Source organism: Amblyomma maculatum, chromosome 3 (genome assembly GCF_055883805.1).
Source record: "Amblyomma maculatum isolate TAMU_Amacu chromosome 3, ASM5588380v1, whole genome shotgun sequence".
NCBI lineage: Eukaryota > Metazoa > Arthropoda > Arachnida > Ixodida > Ixodidae > Amblyomma > Amblyomma maculatum.
Window position 1 is genome coordinate 92,229,282 of NC_139346.1, and position 15,682 is coordinate 92,244,963.

The window sequence follows — 15,682 nt, forward strand, 5'->3', positions numbered from 1 at the left end:
AGAGGCCAAAGGGCATGCGAGTGAACTCAAACAGCCCTCTGTGGCACGTGAACGCGGTCTTAGGCCGGTCAATGTCATCCATCTGGACCTGTAGGTAACCTTTGGAGGCATCTAGCGTGGTAAAATACCCCGCACTGCCTAGGCTTCCTACGATTGAGCTGATCGTTGGGAGCGGATAGGCATCCTTGCGAGTCAGCGCATTCAGACGGCGATAATCCACACACAAGCGATGGCTGCCATCCTTTTTGGGCACCAACACCACCGGAGACGCCCAGGCGCTGGACGAGCGACGGATAATGTCCGACGATAGCATCTCATCCAACAACCCATCAATCACCTGCCTCTTCGCAAGGCTGACGGGTCTGGGATTGTACTTCAACGGAAGCGCTTCTCCGGTGTTGATCGCGTGGCTCACTGAAGTGGTACAGCCAGGTTGATCGGTGAAGAGCTCCTCGTACTGACGCAAAAGTGCTGTCAACCGAGCCTTCTGTGTCTCATCCAAAGTTACCGCAGAGGCGGCCAGTGGATGGGGTGCGTCGTCGTACCGCGCCGCTCGCTCCCACATGGGGGTGTGAACGGCATAACGCTCGACATAAGGGCAGGGCCCCGATCGCTGAGCGTGGCACTCTCCGAACGTCTCGACTGCACAGGCAGATACCGACGCCGGGGGGCTAATGAACGGCTTCAGCTGGGAAAACGGTCCTTCGCAATAGCCGCCATTCGCAATGTCCACCACGATCCCGGTTTTCTGGAGAAAGTCCCTTCCGAGAATCATGGGCACACTGAGCCCAGGGAGATGAATGAAACGCGTGCGTCTCGCTCGCTCTCCCCATCTGACAGTCAGCCTCGCGGCGCCAGCCGAATGGGCCACGCCTTTCGCGAGGTTAAATGTCGAACGGCAATCCCGCAAGCGCACAGAGTGCTTTTGCAAGTGGGACAACACCTGTTCACTGAAAAAGGAGGCGCTGGCTCCTGTATCCAGTAACGCCGGAAATTCGGGGCCAGCAAGGGTGACCGAAATAAACGGCGCGGGCGCACCACCGAGGCAGCTTACCCTGTACGCAGAGGGAATTAGCAAAGCTTGGGCCGGCTGTCTCTTTACAACCGACCCCCGTCGCCGTTTTCCTGCCTCGCAGAAGGCCTGGCTACGGGGCATTCTCTTGCTAAGTGTCCCCTCTCTTGGCAACGGAAACAACGCACACCCCCGCGAGCTTGGCCGCGTGACAAAGGCGCGTCTCCCTGCCTGGGCCCGCTCGCTGCCCCACCGAACAAGGGCCGGTTTTTGCGAGCTTCTCCCTCCGCTGTGCTTTGGGTCGCATGGCGTCCTTCGGCACGCGAGTAAGAAAACTGTGCAGCGCAGGCTGCTCGTCTTCCGTACGAGTAAGGATCCAGAGCTCTTTCGCTCAGCTCCCAAGCGTCGTTTCGCCCGCCAACGGCTGCAAAGGCAGTTTGTGCGGGTTCACGCCGGTGAGGAAGGGTCATGGCCCCTCTCCATGCGCAGCGTGGCTCAAGGGCCTCGCTTGCCGGCGGTGGCGGGCGATAGGCACGCGCGGCGAGGATGTCGCCTTGAATGCGCTTTGCCTCGGCGGACAGCTCCTCTAGATCTCGGAATCGGCCGCCGCGCAGGTATGCCGAAAAAGTCGGATGTGCCTGCCTGATCACTCTTTCGACGCGTTCCTCGTTTGAGGCTGTTGGCTCCGCGATTGAGAAAAGGTCTTCCATCGCCCGCACAAACTCCTGGAGCGACTCGTCCGGGGCCTGTGTGCGGAGCTCCAGCTCTCGCCGCATCCTACGCTCATAGTCAGCGGGCAGGAATTCGCGCATGAATGCTGCACGGAACTCCTCGACAGTCGCTGCTCGGTGGCCGGAAAGCCGGTACCACCTAGCTGCCGTGTCAGTCAGCGCTGCGGGGATGATGCGTGCAAGCACAACCTCATCAGGGAAACCCATAGCTCTCTGGTAATGGGCGAGGGAATCAATGAAATCCCGGGCACTGATAGGATCATCATAGCCGCGGTACGTCGGCATGGGCAACATGACCGTGGGGTGAGACAACTTCGGCGCGGCCGAAAGCGCCTCAACCGCCCCTGTTAGCGACTGAATCATCTGGGCAGCGCTTGTGAGCAGCGCCTGCGTCCTTCCCTCAGAGGAGGTTTGGGCGGGTTGCATGAACAAAGAAGGCAAACGGTCCTCCAGTTCGATGAGCGGCGCGGTCTCCGCAGGGAGTCCGGCCGGCGCCTCACCGTTCACCGAGCAAAACTGACTGCTAGCGGGGCACGGCTGCTGTTGCGCGTAGCTGCCGGTAGCGACGGCATCGCGCGAACTGCTTCCGCCATGGGCGGAAAACTGATACAGCGGAGGTATCTGTGTAGCGGTCCCACCACAGGGTGGTCCGGAGAAAGCTCCAATGGGAGCCGAGGGATCAACGTTACTCGCGGCATTGCCGTATAGCCCAATGGGGCCGGCGGCCAGCCACTGTGTTTGGCTGTTCAGAGGAACAGCATCCAACGGATCAAAAGACGCTACGACTGCGTAAGGAGCCGACATATATCGCGTTTCAGATTCGCTGCCGTGTGCCCCGCAGGGGGCGGCAGACATGGTGCAAGAGCTTGATCGTCAAGGCGACCGGCTCGGCCGATATGCAGTCCAACTCAAAGAGACAGGACAATTCACGTTGGGCGCCAGTTGTGGTTTTCTACGATGACATAAGCCACCAACCACCGCGGGTTCGAGCGTCGCGCGAGCCGAAACCCCGATCAGCCGTTACCACGCGCACCCTGAAACACTGCAGCGCGCATTCAACCTCCACCGGGAGGAGAGCGCTTCGCTGCAAGGACACCTCCAAGTTCACGAAGGAGACGTTTATTGAAACGCCATCCTCCAGCGGCACATACACACACACACACGCACACACATACAAAATATACAAAACGCACAAGTGACACGGAGTGCGCCGCAAGCACGCAAGGGCGTGCTGTGATCTCTCTCTCGCAGTGACCAGAGGGTTCCTTTGAGAGAAAATGGGCAACCACCGCAAGGTACGCCTGTCGCGGATCGTTGGATGACGATCGACAGGCTCGAGTTGCGCTCTCAGGTACGACCCGGAGCAGACGAACTCGAGTACACACTGGTCTGCGCGACAAAGGCCGGCAGACAAGAACAGTAGCGTACGCACCTTACGATGTCTCGGAGGAGTCTCCCCCTAGGCCCCGCTCGGAGGGTCGCGCGAGCGCGGCCCTCGAAGCGGTGCCGTGTTCCCGCCAAAAGGCGCCAATGAAAACAGCCACTGGGACGCCAGGGCGGAGCTGTGGCCCGAACGACAGTGACAAGTCGCTCGAGCCCCTCTCCGCCGCCTCAGGCGGGAGAAAGGGAACGGGGAGAACAACTGGGAAGCGGGCGGCGGCCGCGCAAAGGGCAGCCGCAGCAAGCCCGAATCCCACAATCTAAACTGAAAAAAGGCAGAAAAAAATATTCCTAAAAACACATCTACAGGAATAGATGGAATTCCGATCAAGCTGATTAATGAACTTGGTCCAAGAAGTAAGGAAACGTTGTTAAAAGCTTTGGAAACAGTCATAACGAATAAGCAAATCCCACGCAGCTGGCGGCAGAGTAAAATGAATTTGATTTATAAAGGAAAAGGAGAAAGGATGCGCATAAAATCCTACAGGCCGATTACCATAACATCTGTTATGTACAGGTTGGCCATGCAGGCGGTGATATTAAAGATGCAAGCATGGGTACAAAGTAACGCGATACTCGGAGAACTTCAGAACGGCTTTAGAAATGGTAGGCGCTTAGATGATAGCCTGTTCGTGCTTACCCAATGCATCGAAATATCTAGAGTGGAAAATAGACCTTTGTATTTGGTTTTCCTGGGCATAAACGGGGCGTACGACAACGTAAACAAGGTATCGGTCATGTACAGAGTTCCTACAGGAAATATACCGGGATAACGAAGTAGAAATTGCATGGGAAGGGATAAGAAGTACGGAAGCTGTAAAGGTATGCAAACGATTAAGACAAGGTTGCCTTGTCTTAATCAAGGATAATAAATCTGGAACGGAGGATACAAGAAAGTAACCTAGGTTTTAATCTGTCATATAGATTAGGCGGAAAGGAGGTAGAGCAGCGCTTCTCCGGTTTGATGTATGCAGACGATATTGTGCTGCTAGCAGAGAACCAAGAAGAATTGCAAACTCTTGTTAAGTATTGTGGAGACGAAGGGGACGCTCTGCTTCAATTTTAGCGCAGTTAGGTTGCGTCTGATGATTTTCAACGGCTCAACTGATCAGGGTCCTAAAATACAAGGCCATGGAATACCCAGAGTAGCAGAATATAAATAACTCGGGGTATGGTTAAACGAAGTGTCGGCATACATTGAAAAGCATGAGCAATCACTTAAGGCAAAAGGGCGAAAAAATACCGGCATAAAGAAGCATAGGGCATTGTGAGGATACAACTGGTATTAGGTTTTCAGGGGTATTTTGGGGTACTTGGGAAGGCATTATGGTGCCCGGGCTTACTTTCAGTAATGCGGTTTTGTGCCTAAAATCAGAGGTACAGTCGACATTAGATATAAATCAGAGAGCCGTCGGACGATTAGCACTTGGTGCCCACGGCAAAACCACAAATGAGGCGGTACAAGGAGATATGGGCTGGGCATCTTTCGAAGTACGGGAAGCTCAGAGTAAAATATATGAGGAACGCCTGAGGAAATTGGGTAGTAGCAGATGGACAGCTAAAGCATTTAAATACCTATACCTAAAAAGCATTGACTCCTAATGGAGGAAAAAAAACTAGGAGACTAACCAGTAAGTATGCTGGTCACAAGGACGAAGAAATAAAGAGCATTAAGCAACAGGTGAAAAACACAGGTGTTAGATAAATAGATAAATTCAATGGAAACGAAACAGAGTGTGGAACTATACCGAAAGTGGAAAAGACAAATCAGAAAAGGAATCTTTCTTTGATAACTCAAGAGGCAGTGCCCTACTTTTTGAAGCTAGATCAGGGTGCCTTAGAGCACGCAGCTAGAAAAAGAAATTTAACAATGGAGATGACGCATGTAAAGTATGTGGCAACTCCACAGAAACAACTGACCATATCATACTCGAATGTAATGATGTCCATCCAGAAGTTGATGCAGGCGCAGTCACTCTTCCTGAAGCTCTGGGGTTTAGAGATACGAGTGGCCGGGGGATTAAACCGACGGTGGAAGCTAGCAGAAAACGACTGGAAGATCGGTGGCTTAAAAGCAGAAAAGTGACAATGTTAGTAATGTGGAAACAAAAATTCAATAAATAGAATGATGGTATAGTTAACTAATCTAAACCAATAATTAATATATAGGGGGGGGGGGGGATAAGCATAACAACAACTGCTACCACCCCGTTTCAAAGAGGACGCTCCTATATTCCATCCATCCACCCATCCGCGATGGTCGGCTGTAGTGAGCGGCGACGGCTTTCGGCGTCCTATTCTCTAGTTATGCGCAGTGTTTGTGAAGCATTTTACAATTGATTTCCCAGCCAGATTATCATCAGACCTACTTTGTGAGTGAGAAGAACCTTAATGCGCACAAAAAAAAAAAAGAGACTTTTGCTTTACAGGGAGACACTTTATCGCCCAAGTCGTCGACTTTCGTTGAGCGCGATGTTTTACGGGTGGCGAGTAGTGGGCGTTTATTAACCACTCTGCGTCATGCCTGTTTCTTTTGCGTTTTTTAGGGTAAATTTTGCAAGCTCAACGTTCAGGATGAAAGACCTGAATTGAATAATCGAAAAAATTATTGTTTTAACACGGCGTATGTATACGCAAACTTCGCTTAGAGACAAATATGTTATGGTGTAAGTGCTAACGCTTCGCTATGTTTGTTTTGTTGTTGCTGTTTTTTTTTTTGATAATATATAGAAGTCATTGCCCAGTGTGTAGATATTACTATCTGGTAATGAACATCTCACCTTCCTGAACCGCAGCATTGTCAATATAGAGCTTTGTTCGGATAATATTATGCCTCGCTCGTTTATAAGGGAAGTTCTAGCTGGACGAGATTATGATTGCGCACGTTCAGCCTTCTTTCACAAATATTATTTGGAGTGGTCAGCAATCATCAAAAAAAAAATTTGGAGGACGCTTAAGCTTCGCCTTCAAGAGTGGAACGCGCTAGCGTTATTGCACATCATGTGATCTCACTTCAATGGTGGCCACCGCCGGGAGACGACCGACGGCGCGATATGAGGCCCCATCTGCAGCCGGTGTGAAGTCATGTCACGTGACCCCACTTCAGGGTCAATGATGGCCACCGCCGGGCGTCGCGCGAAGGCCCGAAACCTACGTTAATATGCTTCGCATAAAAAAATTTGGAGGACGCTTAAGCTTCGCCTTCAAGAGTGGAACGCGATAGCATTATTGCACCTCGTTCGCACCGCCCAGCGCTACCGGCACTGGTAGACGGCGCCGCTTCCATCACACGCGTCTCAGGAGCGAGCGCGCAAGGCCCTGCAATACAACACCCGTCGACCTGCCAAGGAGTGTAAGACAATGCGCTACGGCGCAGCAATCACTGATGAGGCGCCCGCGTCGGACTTTGCACTTGTCAGCGCCTTCGATGCGCACCACAAATATATAAAAAAAAATGAAACGCGCAGGCATTTCATACAAAGACAGAAAGCCTTTCAAAGTTGAATACGTGTGAGATGTGAGGTAGTCGTGATCATCCACTTGCCCGCCATAATGCAAAGAACACCCAACCACTTCCCTTCTCCTCCGTTCCACTCTGCCCCGCGGCGCGGCCTCGACGGTGGTGGAAGGAGACGACGGCTGACGCACTATCGGAGGGAAACACGAAAAACTTTGTTGAAGCCTGCGCCGCCGGGGTGGTGCAGTGGTAAGACGCCCGACCACTGTGCCGGAGTTCCCGGGTTCGAAACGGCGGCTGCGTTTCAATGGAGGCGAAACGAAGTGGCGTCCGTGTGCTATGCGATGTCAGCGCGCGTTAAAGATCCCCAGGTGGTCGAAATTACTCCGCAGCCCTCCACTACGGCTCCTCTTTCTCTATTTCCACTTTCACTCCCACCTTCCTCATTTCTCTTACGGCGCGGTTAAGGTGTCCACAGAAAACAAGTGAGACAGTTACCACGCCTTTTCCTTCCTGTGAACCAATAAAAAAAATTGTTGAAGCCCTGCGCCGATATTTTTGAAGCAAAATTTCATGCCTTATAAGAATTGTGCAAGAAAACTTGTGAAAAGGACCATCATTTAAGGCGTAGAGCGTCCGCAAATTCAGAGTGCGCGTTGTTGAAGCACGACGCATTACCGCGGTATATGCTCCAACACGCGCGTAATGTCGCAAAATTATCAGTTTCAAGTTTTGACTGCATAGCAGTAGTTAAATGTGGTTGGGAAGGCTTACTTGCGTACCTGTTGTACAAACAAAATTTTGCTCGCCCGGCGCATGAATGATTACTTTACTGGGTCAGCAGTGCCTACAGCAGCTGGGCCACTCTGTGACTTTTACAGATGTGAAGTTGATGTGCGAGTTCTGGCGACCATGAGCAACGTTTTCACTCATGGACGGTATCTATAATGCAAGCAATATACACAGGCTGTTCTCAAAGCGCAAGATATCGCTTATTTATTCATATTGCAAGAGATTAGAATTTGATAACAATGCCGATCTTGGCGGGAGAAAGAAAAACTGGAAGTAAAAAAAAAAAAACGATCTCCCCATTAGAACCAGTAACAGCGCTAATTCTCTAACTGTACACCGCATGCGCCTGCATTCTTTCCCAATGTATATTTTCGCCGAGAAACAGCGTCTCCATAATTAAAAGCCATCGGCCATACCATGCTGAATACGCCGGTTCTCGTCCGATCACCGAAGCTAAGCAGCATTGGGCTCGGTCAGTACTTGGGAGGGAGACCACCTGGGAACACCGAGTGCTGATGGCACTTCCTTTGCCCCGCCGGGGTGGTGCAGTGGTAAGACGCCCGACTACTGTGCCGGAGTTCCCGGGATCGAATCCCGGCCTCGGCGGCTGCGTTTCGATGGAGGCGAAACGAAGTGGCGTCCGTGTGCTGTGCGATGTCAGCGCACGTTAAAGATCCCCAGGTGGTCGAAATTACTCCGTAGCCCTCCACTACGGCGCCCCTTTCTCTGTATCCACTTTCACTCCCACCTTCATCCCTTCCCTTACGGCGCGGTTCAGGTGTCCACAGAGCAAGTGTGACAGATACTGCGCCTTTCCCTTCCTATGAACCAACCAACCAACCATAATTAAAACACCATTGTGAAAGTAATAGAGACAAAGAATTGTTTTAAACAGAGGAACAAGCACGCCCTCAATATTTATCGCGCTGACCACAACGCACCTGGAAGCGCAGTGTGCATTCCAAACAGCTTACCGTGGTCGTTAAGATTAGGAATGCTTGACAGCCTTGGAGCGTAAAGGCGGGGACGCATGTCCGAAAAGCGAGTGCGATCCGCACCGGCGCGCCGCGTCCGGACGAGTCCGATCCGGCAAACCGGCACTCGCCACCTGCGTCCAAACGGTCTCCGGCAGTCCGCATGCGATGCGTGGCGAAGCGACGCTCCGGCGGGTGGCTGCAGCCAATGCGAGCGCGAACAGCGACGCCGTCACGGTTACGTAGGGAGGCTGTGCGGTGGAGCCATAGGTGGAGTAGTGTTCCTGTATATGCTCCCGCAGAGAGCAGAGTTGCGCGAAGGTCCGCCATTATGTTCCAAGCTCTGCGGGAAAGCCGCTCCTTGCGTCTACAGGGTGGCTCTGCGGGAAAGCCACTCCTTGGGCGTGCAGGGGCTGTGATCACGGCGGGGCAGACGATGTAAAGCAGGTCGCTTTTTTTTATTGGCATGTACATTGCGCTCTATTTACACGCATCCTTTTTCCTTGCGCTGTATAAAGGCGCAGGCACTGATGCCAAGCGCATCGTGCATTTTCTGGAAATGACATCGAAAACTCATCTGATTCGCGTAACATGCTAGCACAGCATGATCTGTCAGAGATGGAGAAACGGTTGCAGTAGCTCGTAGACATGACATTAATGATGTAAAAACACAAGTAATGACAATAGACGTTTTGCATCCCCCGGCAGAAAAAACATTACAATGCACAATTCTGTAGGGATCGTCTGCAATATTAGACGAAGCTTACAACAAAACCCCGCTGCACGCCGTTCAAAGACAGGCAGTCTAAAGCAATGCAATTGACTGACAGGTGAAATGAACCAATACCACAGGTCGCAGACTTGCTCGCGCTCCATTATCTTGCAATATATTACCTATAGCACCATACATGACTTGCATTCGTCCACTGATAATTTTCCATGCTGCGATCGTTCAAACTGCCCTTATCCAGTCGCGAGCTATTTGTAAGCATCATTCCGTTTTTAATATATGAATTTGTCTTTTTCTAACGGCTGCATTCACTGTAACGCAAAATGCTACGATTGTATTCCAATTTGCATTTTATATTCATCTCCATTTCTATCCCCCCCCCCCCTGAATACCATCGTTATCAGAGGGTCCTTCAGGGCTTTTTGATAAGTAGAACAGTTAACCAAAGTAGGCAAATCTAGTTAGCATGCAGACATAGACTGGAAACCTACTTCTGTGCAGGAGATAGGGATTAGAAAAACACTTTACAAACAGCTTGTATTTAGAACTTTATTGTATACAGACGACTAGTGCTCCTGTAACAGGTACACTACATAGCCCCATTACTGCAGAATAAGTAGAGAGGCTAAAGTGATTGTACTTGACAATCACTGTACACTTCACTGTAATGCTGAACACTCAGAGGGACATGCAGGCCCTGTGCTGAAACACTGGTAGTCATTAAAGGCCATAACACCATAAAGGGGTAGACACTAGTTTTCATTGACTACTTTTATTTTGGATAATGCATGGTACAGAAAGACAAAGGTTATTTCTGAAAGGTAAGCATGAGTCACCAGATTCGAGTTTGTGTGTGGCTGGTTAATAAAATAGAGCATCTATTTTCAGTTTCAGACTAAGCTGCCAAATGGTGGTTGCAGCATCAGGGGGAAGTAGACAGTGTCAGCCATACAAATATCATTTGAGTACAATGCTGGAGTAAATCGTAGGTGCTGCACTGTTATAAAAGAAAAGAAGAGAAATCAGGAAAGACGTTCAACTTGGTTAAGTGTCTTCAGCTGAAAGCTGTTTGAGGAGGTCCAGGTTGAGTGGTCACTCCGGTCTTCTTTCGAGGTTCCTGCACACAGATAAAAATATGTTGCCTGAAGACACACTTCATGCTTAACCACAATGCGAGAAGTGCAATAGTTTAAGTGACAGAAGGAGAATCTGTGGCACAATAAGGGTCGGCTACACAACAGTGCCAAGCAGTTGAGGACAACAACCAACTGAGGAACACAAGAGCTCTGTATAAGACAATCAAAGATATCAACGGAAGCTTTTCTGCTAAGCTGGGCGTGATAAAGAACAAACGAGGCAGGGTCCTCACTGAAGCGTCAAAGATAAAGAAGAGGTGGCGAGAATACACAGAACTGTACAAGGAAGACCCGGATGTGCAAACCCAACATAAAACGGTTGTGATCACTGATCTCGAGCCAGGCATCCTGAAGAGTGAAGTTGAATGGGCCTTAGCCAGGCTTGCTAAGACCAAAGCTAGCGCAATTGATGGCATTCCAGCTGAGTTGCTTCAAAACCTTAACCAAGGAGCTGTTAAAATTCTGTATAACATATGTCAGCAAATTTGGACAACTTTGCAGTGGCCACAGGATTGGAGGATGTCAGTTTACATCCCCATTCCAAAGAAAGGCAGTGCCAAAGCTTGTTCCAACTACTGCATGATCGCGCTTATTTCGCATGCTAGCAAGGTGATGTTGAAAATCCTCCAAGGTAGGTTGCGGCAGTATGTGGATCGGGAGCTTCCGGACGTGCAAGCTGGGTTTTGCAAGGGAAGAGGAACGAGAGACCAGATTGCAAACCTTCGCTGGATCATGGAAAAAGCAAGAGAGTTCCAGAAACACATCTACTTCTGCTTTATTGATTATGCGAAAGCGTTTGACTGCGTAGATCATTGTGGCAAGCTCTCCACGAGATAGGAGTTCCAATTCACCTCATCTGGCTCCTCAGGAACCTGTATGAAGGACAAGAGGCCACATTCAGAACTGAGCATGGTCTTACTGATGGGTTCCTGATTGAAAAAGGAGCGAGACAAGGCTGCATACTGTCGCCCTGCCTATTTAACCTATATGCTGAGATGAGGAAGGCCAGTCTGGACGAGTCTTCAGCTGGAGCGAATATTGCTGGAAAACTTATCAACAACCTTAGATGTGCGGATGATACCACTTTAATGACAAAAAGTAAAGTGGAACTCAAGAGACTTCTGATGCGCGTACAAGAAGAGAGTGAGAAATTTGGGCTTAAACTGAACATTAAAAAGACAAAGATCATGGCGTCTTGCCCTATCAAGTCCTGGAGCATCAAGGGACAAGAAGTGGAAGCCGTGACAGATTTTCTCTTCCTGGGCTCCAAGATCATCCTGCAATGTGACTGCAGCCATGAAATTGGGAGACGCCTGCTTTTGGGAAAGAGAGCCATGGCTATCCATGACCGCTAGTAAAGAGTAGAGACATCAGACTGCCAACCAAGATCCAACTCATGCTATGGTCTTTCCAGTTGTGATGTATGGATGCGAGAGTCGGACTGTGATGAAGGCTGACCGCCGAAGAATTGACGCATTGGAATTGTGGTGCTGGCGGAGACTCTTGAAAGTTCCTTGGACTGCCAGAAGATCAAATCAGTCGATATTGTCGACCATAAACCCTGACTGCTCATTGGAGGGTCAAATTCTAAAGTTACAGCTTAGCTACTTTGGTCATCTGATGAGAAGAGAGGAGTCGCTGGAGAAAGCTTTGATCTTGGGAAAGGTTGAGGGTTACCGGAGAAGGGGTAGGCAGCGAATGCGATGGTTAGATGGCATCCTCACAAGCCATCACAAGCGCAGCACACCGATACGGCTGTTCAGGTGAAAAAGGGCGAATGAAAACTTTGCACCTCATAATTTTCATGCACGTCACAGCTACTGCGTGATCGAGCTGAATGTATTAACCTAATGTCGGTGGGGACAGCTCATCAGCCATGCTGTTTTCCAGTGCCTGCAAAGGCATGTCTGCATGAACAAGAGTACATTGTTGACATTGCAATGAATGAAGAGTTAGTTCCAAGCTTGAAGAATTATTATTATTTAAAGAAAATCCTAATGTTCAGTATTCATATCGTGCACTGGACACTAAAAGATCTCATATGCTGATACTGAATGCATGTTCTGGGCAATCACAAGCGCAGCACACTGATATGGCTGTTCAGGTGTAAAAGGCCGAATGAAAACTTTGCACCTCATAATTTTCATGCACGTCACAGCTACTGCGTGATCGAGCTGAATGTATTAACCTATTGTCGGTGGGGACAGCTCATCAGCCATGCTGTTTTTCAGTACCTAAAAAGGCATGTCTGCATGAACAAGAGTACACTATTGGTATCCCAATGAATGGAGAGTTAAGAGCAATGCAAGCTTGAAAATTCCAAATGGTTCGCTCACCAGAAAAGATGGTAGGCACAACATCTGGCTTGAGTCGTTTCCTTCCTTTGAAGTAGGACCACTCAAACTGGTCTGCTGTGAAATGATCCTGCATAGGATTATGTGCAGAAGAAAACATGTACGAACACTGTTGACTAGATTTGTATTTAAAAAAGGTCGATGTGCAACAGGTGACGCACAGTGCAATCATGGTTCGTCTGGGGTTTAACGTCTCAAAGGGACTCAGGTTATGAGAGACGCGACAGTGCAATCATGAATTCATGACAATTTTCTATGACCCCGCAATGGAAGTGTGCAAAGAATAGCAGTATACCACATTCCGCGCAATTTTCCACCGTTCCCGCTGGCGAATTTACGATCAGAATTTTAACCGCAGCTTCGCGGTGACAATAACGGAGTACCCAGTGGCGAATGAACGGCAACAACCACACGCAACGGAACCGCAAGTAAGAAAATCGTGACATTAAAATTACGGAAAGGATGCAGTTTATACCTGTTAAAACCACAGCCGGCCAGAGAAAAAGCCAGCGCAACAGATAGTTTTCGTGCAAGTTATGAATCGCGTTGTTTAGTTACTTTCAGAAGTACATTAGCTTCGCGTTAAATTCTGCACTTCACTGTCTTTCGTGACCCGGCGATACTAGAGTGAAAACAGACTTACATTAGTGGAAGTTAGGGGGAAATATAAGGAAGGCCAGTAAAATATTTCATGGGAAGTAATAACGTGGTTCCCGAAACAATGAGGTGACAGTCAGCAAAAGCAGATGTAGCATTACATACCGCCAGCATATTATACTGCAAGAGCTGGTGTCTTACACCCAGAAAAAGAGCAGTTCTCAAGTGCACCGCGAGCAATTCGAGCGATGAAGTCGGCAGATGCGCAAGCAAATTAACGTGTCTAGGGATCGCCCAAAAGTTAATAAACAAAGCCACTTTACAGAAAATAAGCGCAAAGGATGCATTCAGATGAAATGAAAAGAACTTACCTCGCATATTCGAGCTCCTTTCGGGGCTGTTTCACGCGGCCCATACTTAAAAGCCACTGTAGTTGCCGACGTAGGACTAACCTTCCGCAGGGCACTGAATAAAACACTTTGCCGCTTTCGGTGCGGTTTGTGCAGTTTGGCGCACTGCACCCCGTCATATTTGAAGAGAACGTTCTGCACTGCACAGCCATGCCATTAGAGCGCACAAAAAAGGTGGGAACACACTGTAGAAACCGATGCGACGACAGCTGACGGCACTGCAAGCGGCGAGAAAAATGTTTCGCCTGTAAAGTTGGCTCCTCCTGTTGCGATTAGCAAGTTCCTCCTTCGAATGGAACGTTTGACGTCATCGCCAAGGGCGGCGCAGGGATGCCAGTCGCGCAACTCTGCTCCCTAGGGAGCATATACAGGAACACTAAGATGGAGCGCCTCTCGGCTCCACCGTCGAGGGGTCGAGGTACTACCGAGCAGACGACGCGGACGCGCCGGCATCTAAAAAACCCTTCAGTATTGTTTCTTCGTGTGCATAAAAAGTCACTAAATACAGGACTGTCAACTACACGTAAATTGTGAAGATCGCCAGCCAATCTGAAGAGCTGCTACGAGGGATAACTGCGACACAAGCGAGTTTGTTCGCCCAACCACTGCTGCTGCCCGGTCGATCGCCAAACGTCTGCTCGCTCCGCTGCCGAATGTGCCGCTCAAATCGAGCTTATGTTCATTCTATTATAAGATGGCCTTCTCAGTACGCTGGTGATAAAATTCGAACCTTTATTACAGCGTCGGCCCGCTCCGAAGCGTGGTCCGCTGCCTCCGGTACGACACCGGCTAGGCCTAGCGACGACTAGGGCAAGCACGAATCGGTGGAGTTCGTCGCCCAGCGCGTCCGCGGGTGGTATCGTTGCCGAACGCTTCGTACGTGTGCAGGCATGCTGTTGTTGCACGAGTACAGTAGACAATCCTGATAACATACATCGCTGTTTTGTCATTTCTTGTACGAGCGTGAATTCATGTAAAGTTGATCAAGCCAAGCAGTCTTCCATCTCTGTTGCGCGGTGACAGCTGCTGTGGGCGGAGCTTGATGGAGCTCGCTCGCCGGACGCACGGTGCTCCATGTGTCCCGGCTGGCACTACGGCGGCAGATCGCATGCGGCGATCGCAGCGGCATGCCAGTCAAGCTTTCGCACATGAGTATCTAGCTTAAAGTCTTATTTTTGATTAACGAATTTGGCCTAACCCAAACGGGTAAGGCCACACAAAAATTGGCCTATAGGCTCATTGGAGTGTCCCTCCCCACGGTAATCTTTAGTAAAAGGCGAAAGATTAGTACGTGGATTTGAGGAGAGACCTGAGCGATACATCAACAACGTTTCGCTCGCCACCCTATTCCAGCCGTGCCGCCTACAGGTGTTAGTTGTGTGTCCATGCTATGATTAGAGTACTGCCTAACTGCTTCGTAAAATGATTTCCTAACAAAGCATAAGCACTATTATATCTAATAAGCTTCTTCTGTTAGCAAATATTTACAAGATATTGCATAAATTCGGACCTTAGGCTCAACGCATTTCTGGAAACGCACACATTTTATGGTCCATGCACTGTGCGCGGCAATCGCCATCTAGTGACGGTAGCTAGAGGTGCACGCCGAGACGGCGCGCTGCTAGCGCCACCGCTAGCTGGGCGCCGCGGCGCACACATGAAGCACGGCGGGTCGCGTCTCGAGGGAGAGCGCGCTGCCGCCGCGAATTAAGGCCGGCATAACCCGTGTCCGGTCCCCCCCCCCCCCCCCCCCCCCCGAGAATAACCCAAAGACCCCAACCAACCAACCAACCCCACTGCTGCGTAAAACCCCTCTTTACTGCTGCGCCTCTGCTACCGCCGTTCACGCGCGAGGAAAACGCGCGCTCGCTCTTCGCTCCTGACATTTCACCCCTTATGGTTTATACAAAGACACCGTATTCAGCGTCTAAGATTTATCGTGTACGAGGAATAAAATATAGTAAGCACCGCACACGCGCGCACGCGCCTTTGCGCCGAGCACGGTCGAATGGAGAACTTTTGAACAGAAATAAATTTGGCTGTGGCTAA

General features: G+C 50.0%; 1 protein-coding gene and 2 non-coding genes across 3 annotated transcripts; 1 reads left to right on the forward strand and 2 right to left on the reverse strand.

Annotated features, from left to right (window-relative positions):
• Window positions 1-1,014: 1,014 nt before the first annotated feature.
• Window positions 1,015-2,623, reverse strand: LOC146195296 (uncharacterized). The gene has a single exon (XM_084596211.1). It carries the CDS (start codon window positions 2,596-2,598, stop codon window positions 1,099-1,101), a length of 1,500 nt encoding a protein of 499 aa, XP_084452337.1. The 5' UTR covers window positions 2,599-2,623; the 3' UTR covers window positions 1,015-1,098.
• A 5,211-nt stretch (window positions 2,624-7,834) lies between these two features.
• On the forward strand, window positions 7,835-7,953 carry LOC146195297 (5S ribosomal RNA). The gene has a single exon (XR_014706248.1). It is a non-coding gene; the product is annotated as a 5S ribosomal RNA (ribosomal RNA).
• Window positions 7,954-14,827: 6,874 nt separating this feature from the next.
• LOC146195298 (U5 spliceosomal RNA) lies at window positions 14,828-14,950 on the reverse strand. The gene has a single exon (XR_014706271.1). It is a non-coding gene; the product is annotated as a U5 spliceosomal RNA (small nuclear RNA).
• Between the last annotated feature and the right edge of the window lie 732 nt (window positions 14,951-15,682).